Below are 13942 nucleotides of genomic sequence, written 5' to 3' on the forward strand. Positions count from 1 at the left end.
GCAGAGCATTTTACATCCCAACATGGGGTATTTCCATACTCCAAACAGATGGGGTTACAAATTTTGGGGGGCATTTTCTCCCATTACCCTTAGTTAAAAAAATTGTAAATTTGGGAAAAAACTGCACTTTAGTGAAAAAAATGTTTTCTTCATTTACACATCCGATTTTAACGAAAAGTCGTCAAACACCTGTGGGGTGTTAAGGCTCACTGGACCCCTTGTTACGTGCCATGAGGGGTGTAGTTTCCAAAGTAGTATGCCATGTGGTTTTTTTTCTGCTCTTCTGGCACCATAGGCGCTTCCTAAATGCGACATGCCCCCCAAAAACCATTTCAGCAAAATTCACTCTCCAAAATCCCATTGTTGCTCCTTCCCTTCTGAGCCCTCTACTGCGCCCGCCGAACACTTGACATACACATATGAGGCATTTCCTTCCTCGAGAGAAATTGGGTTACAAATTTTGGGGGACTTTTTCTCCTATTACCGCTTGTAAAAAATCAAAAACTGGGTCTACAAGAACATGCGAGTGTAAAAAATGAAGATTTTGAATTTTCTCCTTCACATTGCTGCTATTCCTGTGAAACACCTAAAGGGTTAACACACTTACTGAATGTCATTTTGAATACTTTGAGGGGTGCAGTTTTTATAATGGGGTCATTTGTGAGGTATTTCTAATATGAAGGCCCTTCAAATCCACTTAAAAACTGAACTGGTCCCTGAAATATTCAGATTTTGAAAATTTTGTGAAAAATTGCTGCTGAACTTTGAAGCCCTCTGATGTCTTACAAAAGTAAAAACATGTCAACTTTATGATGCAAACATAAAGTAGACATATTGTAAATGCAAATCAATAAACAATTTTTTTCCTTACAAGCAGAGAGCTTCAAAGTTAGAAAAATGCAAAACGTTCAATTATTTCATCAAATTTGAAATGATGCAAGTATCGACAAAAATTTTACCACTAACATAAAGTAGAATATGTCACGAAAAAACAATCTCGGAATCAGAATGAAAAGTAAAAGCATCCCAGAGTTATTAATGTTTAAAGTGACAGTGGTCAGATGTGCAAAAAATGGCCGTGTCCTACAGTGAAAATTGGCTGGGTCCTTAAGGGGTTATCCGTTATCCAGGAAAAATTTCACATACACATACATTTTATATATACACACACATATACATATATATATATTAATTGGCTCCAGAAAGTTAAACAGATTTATTAATGACTTCTATTAAATTTTTTTAATCCTTTCAGTACTTATGAGCTGCTGAAGTTGAGTTTTTATTTTCTGTCTAAGTGCTCTCTGATGATACCTGTCTCGGGAACTGTCCAGAGTAGAAGCAAATCCCCATAGCAAACCTCTTCTACTCTGTGCAGTTCCCGAGACAAGCAGAGATGTCAGCAGAGAGCACTGTTGCCAGACAGAAAAGAACTCAACTTCAGGAGCTGATAATTATTGGATGGATTAAGATTTTTTTATAGAAGTAATTTACAAATCTGTTTAACTTTCGGGAGCCAGTTGATATATAAAAAAAAATAAAAAAAAGTTTTTTCCTGGAATACCCCTTTAAGCTGTGGTATGGCTAATAAGCTGCAACGTGTGAACATAGCCGATAATGCAGCCTGAAGACGTTAAATCTTCATAGGTCAAATCACTTTCTCATTATGGCAATATTACTCTCAAAAACTTCTTTTGAGTAAGAAAATGCATCAGAACAGCATAGTGTGAATTGACACCAACCCACTTATGAGTCATCACTTCCAGGTTTGGGGACACAATGTCACACACCAGCTCAGCCAATCCCCTGTTGGACATCGCTGCAGATGCTGACTTAATGAGCAGGCGTGTGACGTCAAGTCAACACAGGTGTCATAATTTTTATTTTATTTTTATCAGCCCATCCCTGACCAGTTTTTTAAAAGAAGTCGCCAAACCTCCCCTTTAATAAATATTTTTTTGTGAACAATAATGGAGGTCAAACTGAACATGACACAGATTGATGGAAATTGAGATGTCAGACCTGTGCTTCTAAAAAAAAACATCCCTAAAGTATCATTGGCATTTGGCACTCACCTTTTTCACGTTCTTAATCTTTTTATCAGTCTCGGGGTCTCCAGTTGTTTCAGAGGCTGGGGCATTGTTTTGGCTAACCTGCAAGACTGGTTCAGATGGTTCCTCTGCTTTGGCATCCTAGAAACAAAAGCAGCCTTCCTTAGACTCAGTTCACAGTGCATCTTTCATATGGTTGGTGGTACAGTGATCCCTCAACTTCCAATGGCCTCAACATACAATAGTTTCAACATACAATGGTCTTTTCTGGACCATTGTAACTTGAAACCAGACTCAACATACAATGTACAGACAGTCCAGATCTGTGAAACGTGTCAATCGCTGGAAGAACCAACCAATCAGAATGGGCATTTACTGATAAAACCCCTGGAATACTGAAGTGCATGCACTGACTGGCTGTCTGGTAGCGCCCCCTACAGTACAGGGAGGTAGTACATGTTCTGTACTACTCTTTACCTGTACCAGGGTTACCTGCTCATTTGGACACCAGGTGAGGGCGGCTCCATTTTTTTAGGACACTGTTTACTGTACAGGACCCTGAAGAAGCTCCTGTCCTCTACATAGACCACCGTTTCCCAACCAGGGTGCCTCCAGCTGTTGCAAAACTGTTGCTGTTGCCAAAGGCTGTCCGGGCATGCTGGGAGTTGTAGTTTTGCAACAGCTGGAGGCACCCTGGTTGGGAAACGCCGACATAGACAGTGATTTACAGCAGCTCTTTCTTACTTTCATAAGCCATGACTAAGGATTTCTGATCCGAAACGCGTCGGCGTTCTCTGTCTCTGTATACGTGTGTTCTTATGATCCAATAAAAGCTGCCAAATATTTTTCACCTACAAGCGCTGGACATCTTCCTTTGTTTGTTTCTTACTTTTATATGTACGATCTTGCTTTATCTGTATTAGTTATCTACTTTTTTTTCTTTAATTCTCACTTTTTCCTATTTTGGATGACATTTTGGTGGCTTCAGAACCAATTACCAGGTTTCCATAGAGTTCTGGTCTCAACATACAATGGTTTTAACATACAATGGTCGTCATGGAACCAATTAATATTGTAACTTGAGGGACCACTGTATATACTTCTGAGAGAAAATTTAAGGTACATGGATGTACACTGTATAGTATTCCTAGATTCTTATGTCATAGACATCTGCCCAAAGTATGCCCTTTAGACACACATATGGAAGGATTATGTAAAAAACACCAAACTTTATAGTAAATTTCTAGAACCGTTGTACTGTATTTTCTGATAGTTTACACATAAGGCACATACTTTCCTAACATAATGGAACGTAAGGAAAATAAGTAAATTATCCACTCAAAGAACAAGAAAAGCATCTTTCAATCTCATACCTACACAGAGATAAAACAAAAAAATAAAAAATAAAATGATACACATTAGCATCTCATTTTGACAGTATACTTTATATACCAATTATTATTATTTTTTCCCCATTTCTTACTTTATGTATGAATGATGAAATTAACAGCATCTGCTAACTAACTACTAGGATAATGTCATTAGGAAGGAGGTGGCTGTGTTATCATAATCCTCCGTGGGTGACTTGTCTTATTTCTATAGGTCTAGACACCTGCCTGTTTCCACAGTAATAACACAAGCCTGCAATACCTGCTTAGCAGCTTTCTTTGCTTCTCTCTTCTTCTGGTTCTTTAGTGCCGTTTTGGACATTGGCTTGTCAGCCGACTGGGGCTTCGTACTCTGTGGGGGCTCATCTTCATGCTGATGTGAACAAAGGAAAAAAAAGAACAAGTTTTATATATTTGACAAATTTATTTATTTCAAAGCGGAGGTGGCTGATTAATGACCCATCCAGTAGGGGTAGAGAGGTGGCTGCTCCTTTAAGCTAAACTCACACATGATGAGCTAACTGTTGATTTTATCTGCCGATTTACACAGGTAAAATCCACAGCAAACTAAGAAACAATACATGTGGAGGAGATTTTAGAAATCTCATCCATACGCTGCCCACTTTTTCCATGGTGATCGCATGCACCATGCAGATTTAACTGCAGATTTGTGACTGAATCTGTGGTGGATTATTTAGCCTCAAAATCATCCTCAAAGTCTGGTAGACACTATAAAATTCAAGTGAGCCAAGACCTCTCTGCTTATCCAGTAGCCAGTGATCTCTCTCTCTAAAACCCACATCCAATACATTTATGGCACATCCTGTGGATGCACAAAAGCCTAAACTAGGCTATTAAACAATATTAGAAAACACATAAAAATGGGCCATAACTTACCCCAAGCTACATTTTCTTTCACACAAGTGAATGATGGGACTTTTGAACACTGCCGAGTGCTGCACTTGCAATAATCAGAAGTCCCATAGAGAGTTAATGGAATGGTGTCCATATTTGTGACTGGTGGTTCCCAGTGGTTGGACCTCCACTGATCAGCTAGTTATATACATTTATGGATGGATTATTGCAGCAGAACATACTACATATAGAAATGAGTGTAAGTAGTTCCAGTTATCAATGGTCTTTTTCTAAGTAAAACATGGCAGAAGGGTCTACACTCTAAGTTGCTTGTGGGTGGAACCTAGCCTCCTGATGGTCCTCATACACTGCACACATACAGAAGAGGGAATTATGCTCTGCTCTGTATTCATACTGTTGTACACCCTAAGAAGCATCAGCATGGAGGACAATTTAGAGCAGTACTGAGCAGGGTGACCTGTGAGCCCAGCAATGGCATGATATGAAATACAACAAGCTGCTGGATCCTCTCTCTGAATCTCTCCTCCTCCCTCTCCCCACTGTTGATGGTCTAGGATAGTGGAGGGGGTTAGGGCTCGTTGACACTGCTGTCTGCGCCGTAAATTCATACCTGTTCTCAAATCGGTTTGATACTTTTTCAAACGGGTTGCAAATGACTGTAAAAGAATCCCATTGATCCCATTTTTTTTTACAGTCCTTTAACACCTGTTTGCTTCCCATTCCGTTTTTTTGACGGTGAAAAGCCGTTGCATGCAGTATTTTTTTCTCCGTCAAAAACGGTTTAAAAACAGGTCCTTTAAAATTAACATTGAAGTCTAGGGAAAACGGATGAGCCTTTAATGTCATCCGTTTGCACCCAGTTTTTAAAATCCGTTTTTTAACCGTTAATATTTCTGAGAATGCTCAGAAAAGGTGAAATCAGCAGACTTCTGCAATGATGCGGGACTACTAATACTCCCATCATCGAACAGACTTGTTTCCATGATGGGAGTAGTAGTTTCCCTGGTTGCGGGAGTCTGCCAGTGGCTGGGGCTACATAAGTGATTGTACTACAACCCCCATCATGGAACAAGGTCTGTTCCATGTTGAGGGTAGTAGTACAGGAGCTTAGGGACAGATCACACAGGTTCTCCCTTCTGAGACCCCATGCGATCATAAGTTATTAACCAGGGGAGTGGGCGGCATGCTCTGCTCCCCTGCGATGTATCGTGGCTTCTACTTTCATTTTCAAATACCCCGCCAGGAGCGCTGAATGGCCGGAACCAAAGAGCCATTCAAGGCTCCCGGCGGGGTTTATAAAGTCAGTCAGTGCCACATATAGTGCAGCAGCGGCAAGCCATATAGCACTGGGGGGAAAAGACATAAAGCTATATGTCTGCCATCCCCCCCCCTCCCCACCCAGCGCTTCTTTATGGCTTGTCCCCTCTTCGATATTTCATATAGCTTGTTCCCCGCAGTGCAATATGGCCTGCCCCGCTTCGATATTTTATATAGCTTGTCCACTGCTGCGCTATATGTGCTAAGAATTGTTTAATGCTTCTGGCCGACCGACCCGGGGAACACAATGCCACCCGGCCAGCTCAATGTAATCACAATTCTTAGCACATATAGCGCAGCGGGGGCAAGTCATGTTGCGCAGCGGGGGACAAGCTATATAAAATATCGAAGCGGGGCAAGCCATATTGCACAGCGGGGTACAAGCCATATAGAAGCGCTGCGGGGGCCAGACATATAGCTATATGTCTTGCCCCCGCTCCGATATATGTGGAAAGTATAATAAATCCGTCTGAATAACTTTAAAAACCCCACCGGGAGCCCTGAATGGCTCTTCGGGTTCCGGCCATTCAGGGCTCCCGGCGGGGTATTTGAAAATGAAAGTAGAAGACTTGATACATCGCAGGGGAGCGGAGCATGCCACCCGCTCCCCTGGTTAATAACTTATGATCGCATGGGGTCTAGAAGTGAGTCCCTGTGCGATCTGTCCCTCAGTCCCTGTACTACTACCCTCAACATGGAACAGACTCTGTTCCATGATGAGGGTTGTAGTACAAGCACTACTGTAGTCTCCCCAGCCACCCACAGACTTGCTATTCTCCCCTCAAGCTTATTAATCAGACCATACTACTAATGGATGAAAAACTGATGCAAACGGATGCCACTAAATGGCATCAGTTTACATCCATTAGTAGTATGGTCCGTTTAAGTAAACTTGACAGGAGAATAGCGGGACGGGAGACAACGGCCGTGTGAACATAGCCTTAACTGTGTTATGAGGATTAGCAAAACAGAGCTGATTACTTCCAAAAATAGCACAGCACTTGTCCTCAGGTTGTGTGTGATATTGCAGCTCAATTCCACTGAAGTTGTAATACCACACACAACCTTAGAGTAGGTGTGGTGCTGTTTATTGGAATCAGCTTTGTTTTTCTATTCCTGAATAACCCCTTTAATTCTTACATGCGGTCCAGTGGTTTAGTCTGCAGAATATGACAGGAAGCAGAAAGCCACCGATAGGTTTGATGTATTTAGCTTCCTCCTGCACTGACTACTAAATGGTATGTCATTGTGCCTTAACACTATAAAAAGGAGACGGGAATCTTGATGTATCAAAATTTCATGTGAACTTTGAAATGTGATGGTTTACGATATTGCATACTTACCAGTTTATAACTAGTCACTGGCTTATTCCTAAGGGCAGGAGGCCTGTATGCTTGGGCCGGTTTGCTCTCCTCAGCTGGGATTTCTCCAGCCACAGGCTGGTAAAGAATTGGTTTTGCCGGAAAGACTCCATCCACAAAGGGTTGCCAGGACACCTGCCACAGTTCTGTGTTGTTTGGCACATCATATTTATATAATATAGAGCCAGTGTAATGCCAAATCTTATATCCATTTCCAACTCGTAATCTTGGGGAACAAGTGGCAGTAACAATATGCTCGTCATTAGGGCACCAGGAGAAAAACGTGGCATCAGAAGCTGTTGGTTTTGAAATAAGTTTGTAATTTTTCATATCCCACACTTCCATTTGTCCTCTCAAGTTACCAAAACCAGCCAGAACCAAAATATGTCCTTGTGGGCTGTAGAAAGCAGCATTCCGAGGGCCGGTGCCAAAATCAAATACTGGATCACATTTGAGGTTAAAGATTGTGGCTTTGGCAGGCATGAAACCATAGACAGCACAGAACTCTGTTGCATTTTTGTTCCATACCACATCATAGATTGGACCATTTTTTGCTGAAAAAAGGGGAATAAAAAAGTAAATGAATTACAAAAATGATTGTCAATTTTTAAAAATATTTGAACATTCATGAACTATAATCGCTTTAAAATGTGTGTTTGAAGCAAGAAGGAGAAACGTTCCCAACTACTGCAGGCACACCACTGGTTACTATCAGGCACATGTATAACATCTTGTATACAAGCAAGGGCTACAACCCAAATATCGCCCAGACTCCTTAATGCCATAACAGAGTCTCTAGACATGATACTACAGATGTCAAGCACGTCCCTTGACGAAGTCAAGCCAGATGAAACGTACAGTGGGACAGGCAGTGCCAGCGCACCACATGGGTGGGTGTATGGTACTTATGATTTTGTGATGTTATAACTGTATGCGCCTTTACAATAATAGAGTCTCATACCACTAGGTCAGGATCAGGACTGTTGTCCCAGACCTTCAGTGCACCTTATTGCAGTTATACAGTTATCAGTTTATACTGACCCTTTATCTCCCCCATGCACTTTTTTGATATGTAATACATACTTTGTGATTTAAGGGTGTTTAGCTACGCTGCTCCTTGCATGTTTCAAGAATTTTCAATTTCCCTGTATTTTAAAAATGATCTAAATAAAGTGATTATTTTTTCAGTAGCCATTGTTCTTTTTCTGTGTCAAAATGATACTACAGACATATATAGCACTCATCTGCAGTGTTTTGCTTCAGTGTCTGTGTGGCAGCAGTTGTGGAATAAAGAATGCTGCACCCTAGTCAGTGTTTATGTCATTAAAGGACATTTGCAGCAAAATACAACATATCTCCTACAGGATCTCCCAAACGGGGCCCCGCATTGGCACTCTATGAGAGCGGCTAATGCGCGTAGCGTCGACCTCTCTGAGGTAGACCGTACACCCCTCCCCATACAGTTCTATGGGATGCACGAACGCTGCCTCCCCACCTCTCCCATAGAGATAAATCACGCTGCGGCCGGCATGCCTCCTGCACGGGAGAGCCGTGGCAGAGCCATGGCCACATGCAGGCAATCACGGGGGGTCCCAGCGGTCGGACCGCCGCGATCAAACACTTGTCCTCTATCCTGTGATTAGGGAATAAGTTGTATTTTGCTGCAGATGTCCTTTAACAAAAAAAAATAAACCTGGGAGAAACATGTGCCCAAGCTGCATCACTCCCTGGCTCTCAGTGATCTCCATCCAGCTTCACTATACAACTCTATAAACTAATAATGGGGTCACAGCTAATGAAGCTACATGGAGATCCCTGCAAGCTGAGACTGGTGCGAACTGCTGTGCACTTCATTCCACTTATTTAAATGATCGCTGGTGGTATCAGCACTGAGACCATGACCAATCAAATTTTTTTTTTTAACATTTCTATGTGACATGCCAAAAGTTTTTCTAAATGACAGGTACACTTTAAAGGATACCTATAGTTTTAACAAACTTCTAACACATCAAACTTATGATAGTTGGGGTTCTGTTGCTAAGATTGCCACTGATCACTAAAATAAAAGGGACAGAAGAGCTCAGATAAGAGCTAGGTCCATTTGTTTCCACCTGGCTTAAGCCTATCTCTCCTTGGACCTTTAGAAAGCCCCTGAGACTTATTGTATATTTGTACACTTAACACTTAGCTTTCCTAGGAGAAAAGGCTTAAGAAATAAAGGAGGCTGAACAGTCAGTTGAGCATTTCTGCCCCTTTGTTTCAGCAATTGTGGGGTCTAAGCACACAGAACTTCATTGATCAAAACTTCTAACAAGTCACATGTTTGTAAAAATGATAGTAACCCTTTAAAAAGGGAACCTGTAAGTGCATGTATTCTGTTCACTGTAGGCAGTATAGAGTAAAGACAGACATGCTGATTTAGGCTTTCTGTCACCTATAATACCTACACTCCTCCTAGGAAACAATATTGAATAAAATATATAGCACCTGGCAACAAAACCAACTAACCATATATAACCTACAATTGTCACCTCAAAAATGACAATATCTCATACAAAATTAACTTTATTAAAGATCCGTATAATCAATACAAAATAATAAAAATTCAGACAGACAACCCCTAACCCTTAAAAACATATACCCCAAAATAGCACAGGTGCCTCTGCCACATCTATCACAGAGGTATGGAATATGCTCAGTAACTATCAATCCTCCATAAATAATAAGGGTAATGATCACAATAATAGAATATTATCGACAATAATCACATCACATAGCATAGTAAGTTCATATATTACCTATAGCCGGCATATTCCCAGTGGCCATCCGGGGACCCTGTGCACCCTCAACGGACGTTGTTTCGTTGGTCTCCCCACTTCATCAGGAGTAGGGAGACCCACGAAACGACGTCCGTTGAGCATGCACAGTGTCCCCGGATGGCCAAAATTATTAGCACCCTTAACTTGATCTTTGGTTGCACACCCTTTGGAAAAAATAACTGAAATCAGTCGCTTCCTATAACCATCAATAAGCTTCTTACACCTCTCAGCCGGAATGTTGGACCACTCTTCCTTTGCAAACTGCTCCAGGTCTCTCTTATTGGAAGGCGCCTTTTCCCAACAGCAATTTTAAGATCTCTCCACAGGTGTTCAATGGGATTTAGATCTGGACTCATTGCTGCCACTTCAGAACTCTCCAGCACTTTGTTGCCATCCATTTCTCGGTGCTTTTTGATGTATGTTTGGGGTAATTGTCCTGCTGGAAGACCCAAGATCTCAGACGTAAACCCAGCTTTCTGACACTGGGCTGTACAGTGCGACCCAAAATCCATTGGTAATCCTCAGATTTCATGATGCCTTGCACACATTGAAGGCACCCAGTGCCAGAAGCAGCAAAACAGCCCCAAAAGATCATTGAACCTCCACCGAATTTCACTGTAGGTACTGTGTTCTTTTCTTTGTAGACCTCATTCCGTTTTTGGTAAACAGTAGTGCTTTACCAAAAAGCTCTATCTTGGTCTCATCTGTCCACAAGACGTTTTCCCAGAAGGATTTTGGCTTACTCAAGTTCATTTTGGCAAAATGTAGTCTCTCTTTTTTATGTCTGTGTCAGCAGTGGGGTCCACCTGAGTCTCCAGCCATAGTGTTCCATTAAGGAGCACCTGTGAGGCCGGCAACTATATTAGCTCACTTAGGTGGGGCTTGTAGTCTGCCTCCCTACTCCCATTGTATGTGTGCTCAGCCACACTGGAGGGTACCTGGGAGGAGGCTGTGAGTTGGCCTAATGCTGCCGTAATTGCCCACTGGCCCCTGGTTTTGCTTATCACGCACAGGTAGGTTTAGTGTTAGGTCCCGTGCCACTTGAGAAACCTTGGCGTTGGTGTGCGGGCTCAAGTATGTCCTTCATATAAGGATATACTGGCTAATGTCTCAATTTTAACATCAGTGTTGAGGGATAGCCAATGTCATTGTTTACATCTACCACAGAAGTGCACCTAAATTCTTGTATTATTGCATTTGTACTATGCAAGAAACAAGTCATTGTATTGATGCTATGTAAGAAACAAGTGATCGTATTGATGCTATGTAAGAAACAAGTGATCGTATTGATGCTATGTAAGAAACAAGTGATCGTATTGATGCTATGTAAGAAACAAGTGATCGTATTGATGCTATGTAAGAAACAAGTGATCGTATTGATGCTATGTAAGAAACAAGTGATCGTATTGATGCTATGTAAGAAACAAGTGATCGGATCGGCGCCATATAAGAAGTGATCGGATCAGTGCTATGTAAGAAATGGGGGGGCATTTACCAAGATGTGTGTGATTTAGTTCATTTTTTAGTTATTTTTTTTGCATTTTTTTTTTTGCGTGGCTCCACCAAATTTATTAAATGGTCGAAGGGCATTTGATACATTTTGAGGAGGATACACATTTTCTGAAATTTCACTCTTCACATACACCAAAAAGCTAAGCTAGGTCTGGGTTGGTGTAGAATTGCGCCTTAATGGAGGGTTTTTCGACTTTTTTACGACAGTCGCAGTTGATAAATTAATTACCACTGCACAAGACTAACCCTTAACATCTTGCCTGTACACACTTTTTTTTTTTAAATTTTTTTTTTTTAAAGGGGTAAATTGAAAAGGCACAAAAAATAGCCTAAGGAGCAGCGCTGCGCCTAAATAGTGACAAATCAACGCAAAAAAAACCCATCAAAAACAAAATGATAAATGCCCCCATAAGTGATTGAAGTGATGCTTTGAAAGAGAAACTAGAGTATTTTTAAACTTTTGTTATGTTTGTTTTATAGACAGCATATAACGTTTAGCAGGATGTAATGAGCGATTTTATACTTACGTAATTGTACAACAGCACTTTCTCCATTAACTGCAATGTAATGTAACGTCTGTTCGCCATAGTAAGAGGCTCCAGTTTTGTCTACGTCGGTGCTGGCAGTCACTAGTACTGCAGTGGCTGTTATAGAATGGGAAATAAGGACAGGTTTTTAGGAGAGGATGGATGAAAGCATTAGAGCCTGAAATGACCTGGCAGAAAAGAAGTGCAGTTCTCTTACTGTCTCTCTAACCTGAAACATTTCATAAGTCAACTCATTGTTGTCAGAAGTATATACCATAAGGACATATCTTCACAATATCCTGATAACCAAAACAAGAGGACTATTAGTAATCACTGTAGTCCCCTAGTCCCTGTATACTGTATATACACTGTGTAATTGCAATTTGCATAACTCCCATTGACTTTAATGTGAGTCATGCATACAAGGTAGCCCTGCCATTTGCACACCTCCCTTGACAGTTTTTGCAAGTTACACAAATTACATAAATTCCTCAACTGCTTTTGCCTTCCCGACACCTCTGGCGGCCACATCCAGGAGGAGCCAGGGAGACAAAATTAGGAGATGGCAATATCTGCACAAAGCATGTGTGCCATCATGTCTACATGGACCAGAGTCTCTATATATTGTTTCTAAAAGGATTTCAGGGTGTTCTAAAGCCTTAAAAAGGTCAGGTCTAAGAAGTAAAGGTCAGGTCTAAGAAGTAAAAGGTCAGGTCTAAAAAGTAAAGGTCAGGTCTAAGAAGTAAAAGGTAAGGTCTAAGAAGTAAAAGGTAAGGTCTAAGAAGTAAAAGGTAAGGTCTAAGAAGTAAAAGGTAAGGTCTAAGAAGTAAAAGGTAAGGTCTGAGTAAAAGGTCAAGTCTAAGAAGTAAAGGTCAGGTCTAAGAAGTAAAAGGTCAGGTCTAAGAAGTAAAGGTAAGGTCTAAGAAGTAAAAGGTAAGGTCTAAGAAGTAAAAGGTAAGGTCTAAGAAGTAAAGGTAAGGTCTAAGAAGTAAAAGGTAAGGTTTAAGAAGTAAAAGGTAAGGTCTAAGAAGTAAAAGGTAAGGTCTAAGAAGTAAAAGGTAAGGTCTAAGAAGTAAAAGGTAAGGTCTAAGAAGTAAAAGGTAAGGTCTAACAAGTAAAAGGTAAGGTCTAACAAGTAAAAGGTAAGGTCTAACAAGTAAAAGGTAAGGTCTAACAAGTAAAAGGTAAGGCCTAAGAAGCAAAAGGTAAGGTCTAAGAAGTAAAAGGTAAGGTCTAAGAAGTAAAAGGTAAGGTCTAAGAAGTAAAGGTAAGGTTTAAGAAGTAAAAGGTAAGGTCTAAGAAGTAAAAGGTAAGGTCTAAGAAGTAAAGGTAAGGTCTAAGAAGTAAAAGGTAAGGTTTAAGAAGTAATGGTAAGGTCTACCAAGTAAAAGGTAAGGTCTACCAAGTAAAGGTAAGCAAGTAAAGGTTACCGACCGCTGGGACCCCCCGCAATCTCTTGTATAGGGCCCAACTCTCTATGGAAAAGGGGTGTGTCGACCCGACCCCTGCACGAAGCTGCGGCCGACACACCTCCATATATCTCTAAGGGATAGCCGTTCGTCGATCTTCGTTTCTTCCATAGAGACATATGGAGGAGGTGTGTCAGCTGCCACTTCGTGTGGGGGTCGACAGTCTGGCATGATCAAATTATCCCCTATACTGCGGATACATATTTGTACGTGATACTTCTCCTTTAACATGCACTTGTACAAGGTACCTGAGGTCAGTGAAGCTAAAGTGAAAGTCATCATAACACTATTAACGATATGACTTCCATCAATATCTTGATCATTACCTTTTGAATTCCACAGCATATTTACTCTATCTGCTTTGAAGAAACTTTTATTAGCGAGGGCAGATTGAGGGCCAGTGAAATTGGGGTACTGATACAACCTCACAAAAGATGGGGCGCCTTTACTTCCAGGGACATATACTGCCACCTAAAAAACATAAATATTGCTATAGGTTAATCGATCAAGTCAAGTTTTCTGAAAGGGTATTCAAGTGTGGCTGGTCTGATGACTCCCGGTCACAGGTGTAGCTGCTCTGATGGCTTCCGCTGCAGGAAATGCCCACTGAACCAGTCACAGA

General features: G+C 41.2%; 1 protein-coding gene across 1 annotated transcript in view; it reads right to left on the bottom strand.

Moving 5' to 3' along the window:
• The window catches only part of EIF2A (eukaryotic translation initiation factor 2A), a 61712-nt gene that overhangs the window by 13214 nt on the left and 34556 nt on the right, over nt 1-13942 (bottom strand). Inside the window, exons 8-12 of the mRNA XM_056564758.1 lie at nt 13647-13791; nt 11852-11968; nt 6976-7547; nt 3702-3812; nt 2076-2192 (exon numbers count right to left, since the gene is read on the bottom strand). Of these exons, the coding sequence (XP_056420733.1) occupies nt 2076-2192; nt 3702-3812; nt 6976-7547; nt 11852-11968; nt 13647-13791 (1062 nt within the window). The remainder of the gene's footprint in view (nt 1-2075; nt 2193-3701; nt 3813-6975; nt 7548-11851; nt 11969-13646; nt 13792-13942) is intronic.

The sequence above is a fragment of the Hyla sarda genome, chromosome 3 (assembly GCF_029499605.1).
Source record: "Hyla sarda isolate aHylSar1 chromosome 3, aHylSar1.hap1, whole genome shotgun sequence".
Lineage (NCBI taxonomy): Eukaryota > Metazoa > Chordata > Amphibia > Anura > Hylidae > Hyla > Hyla sarda.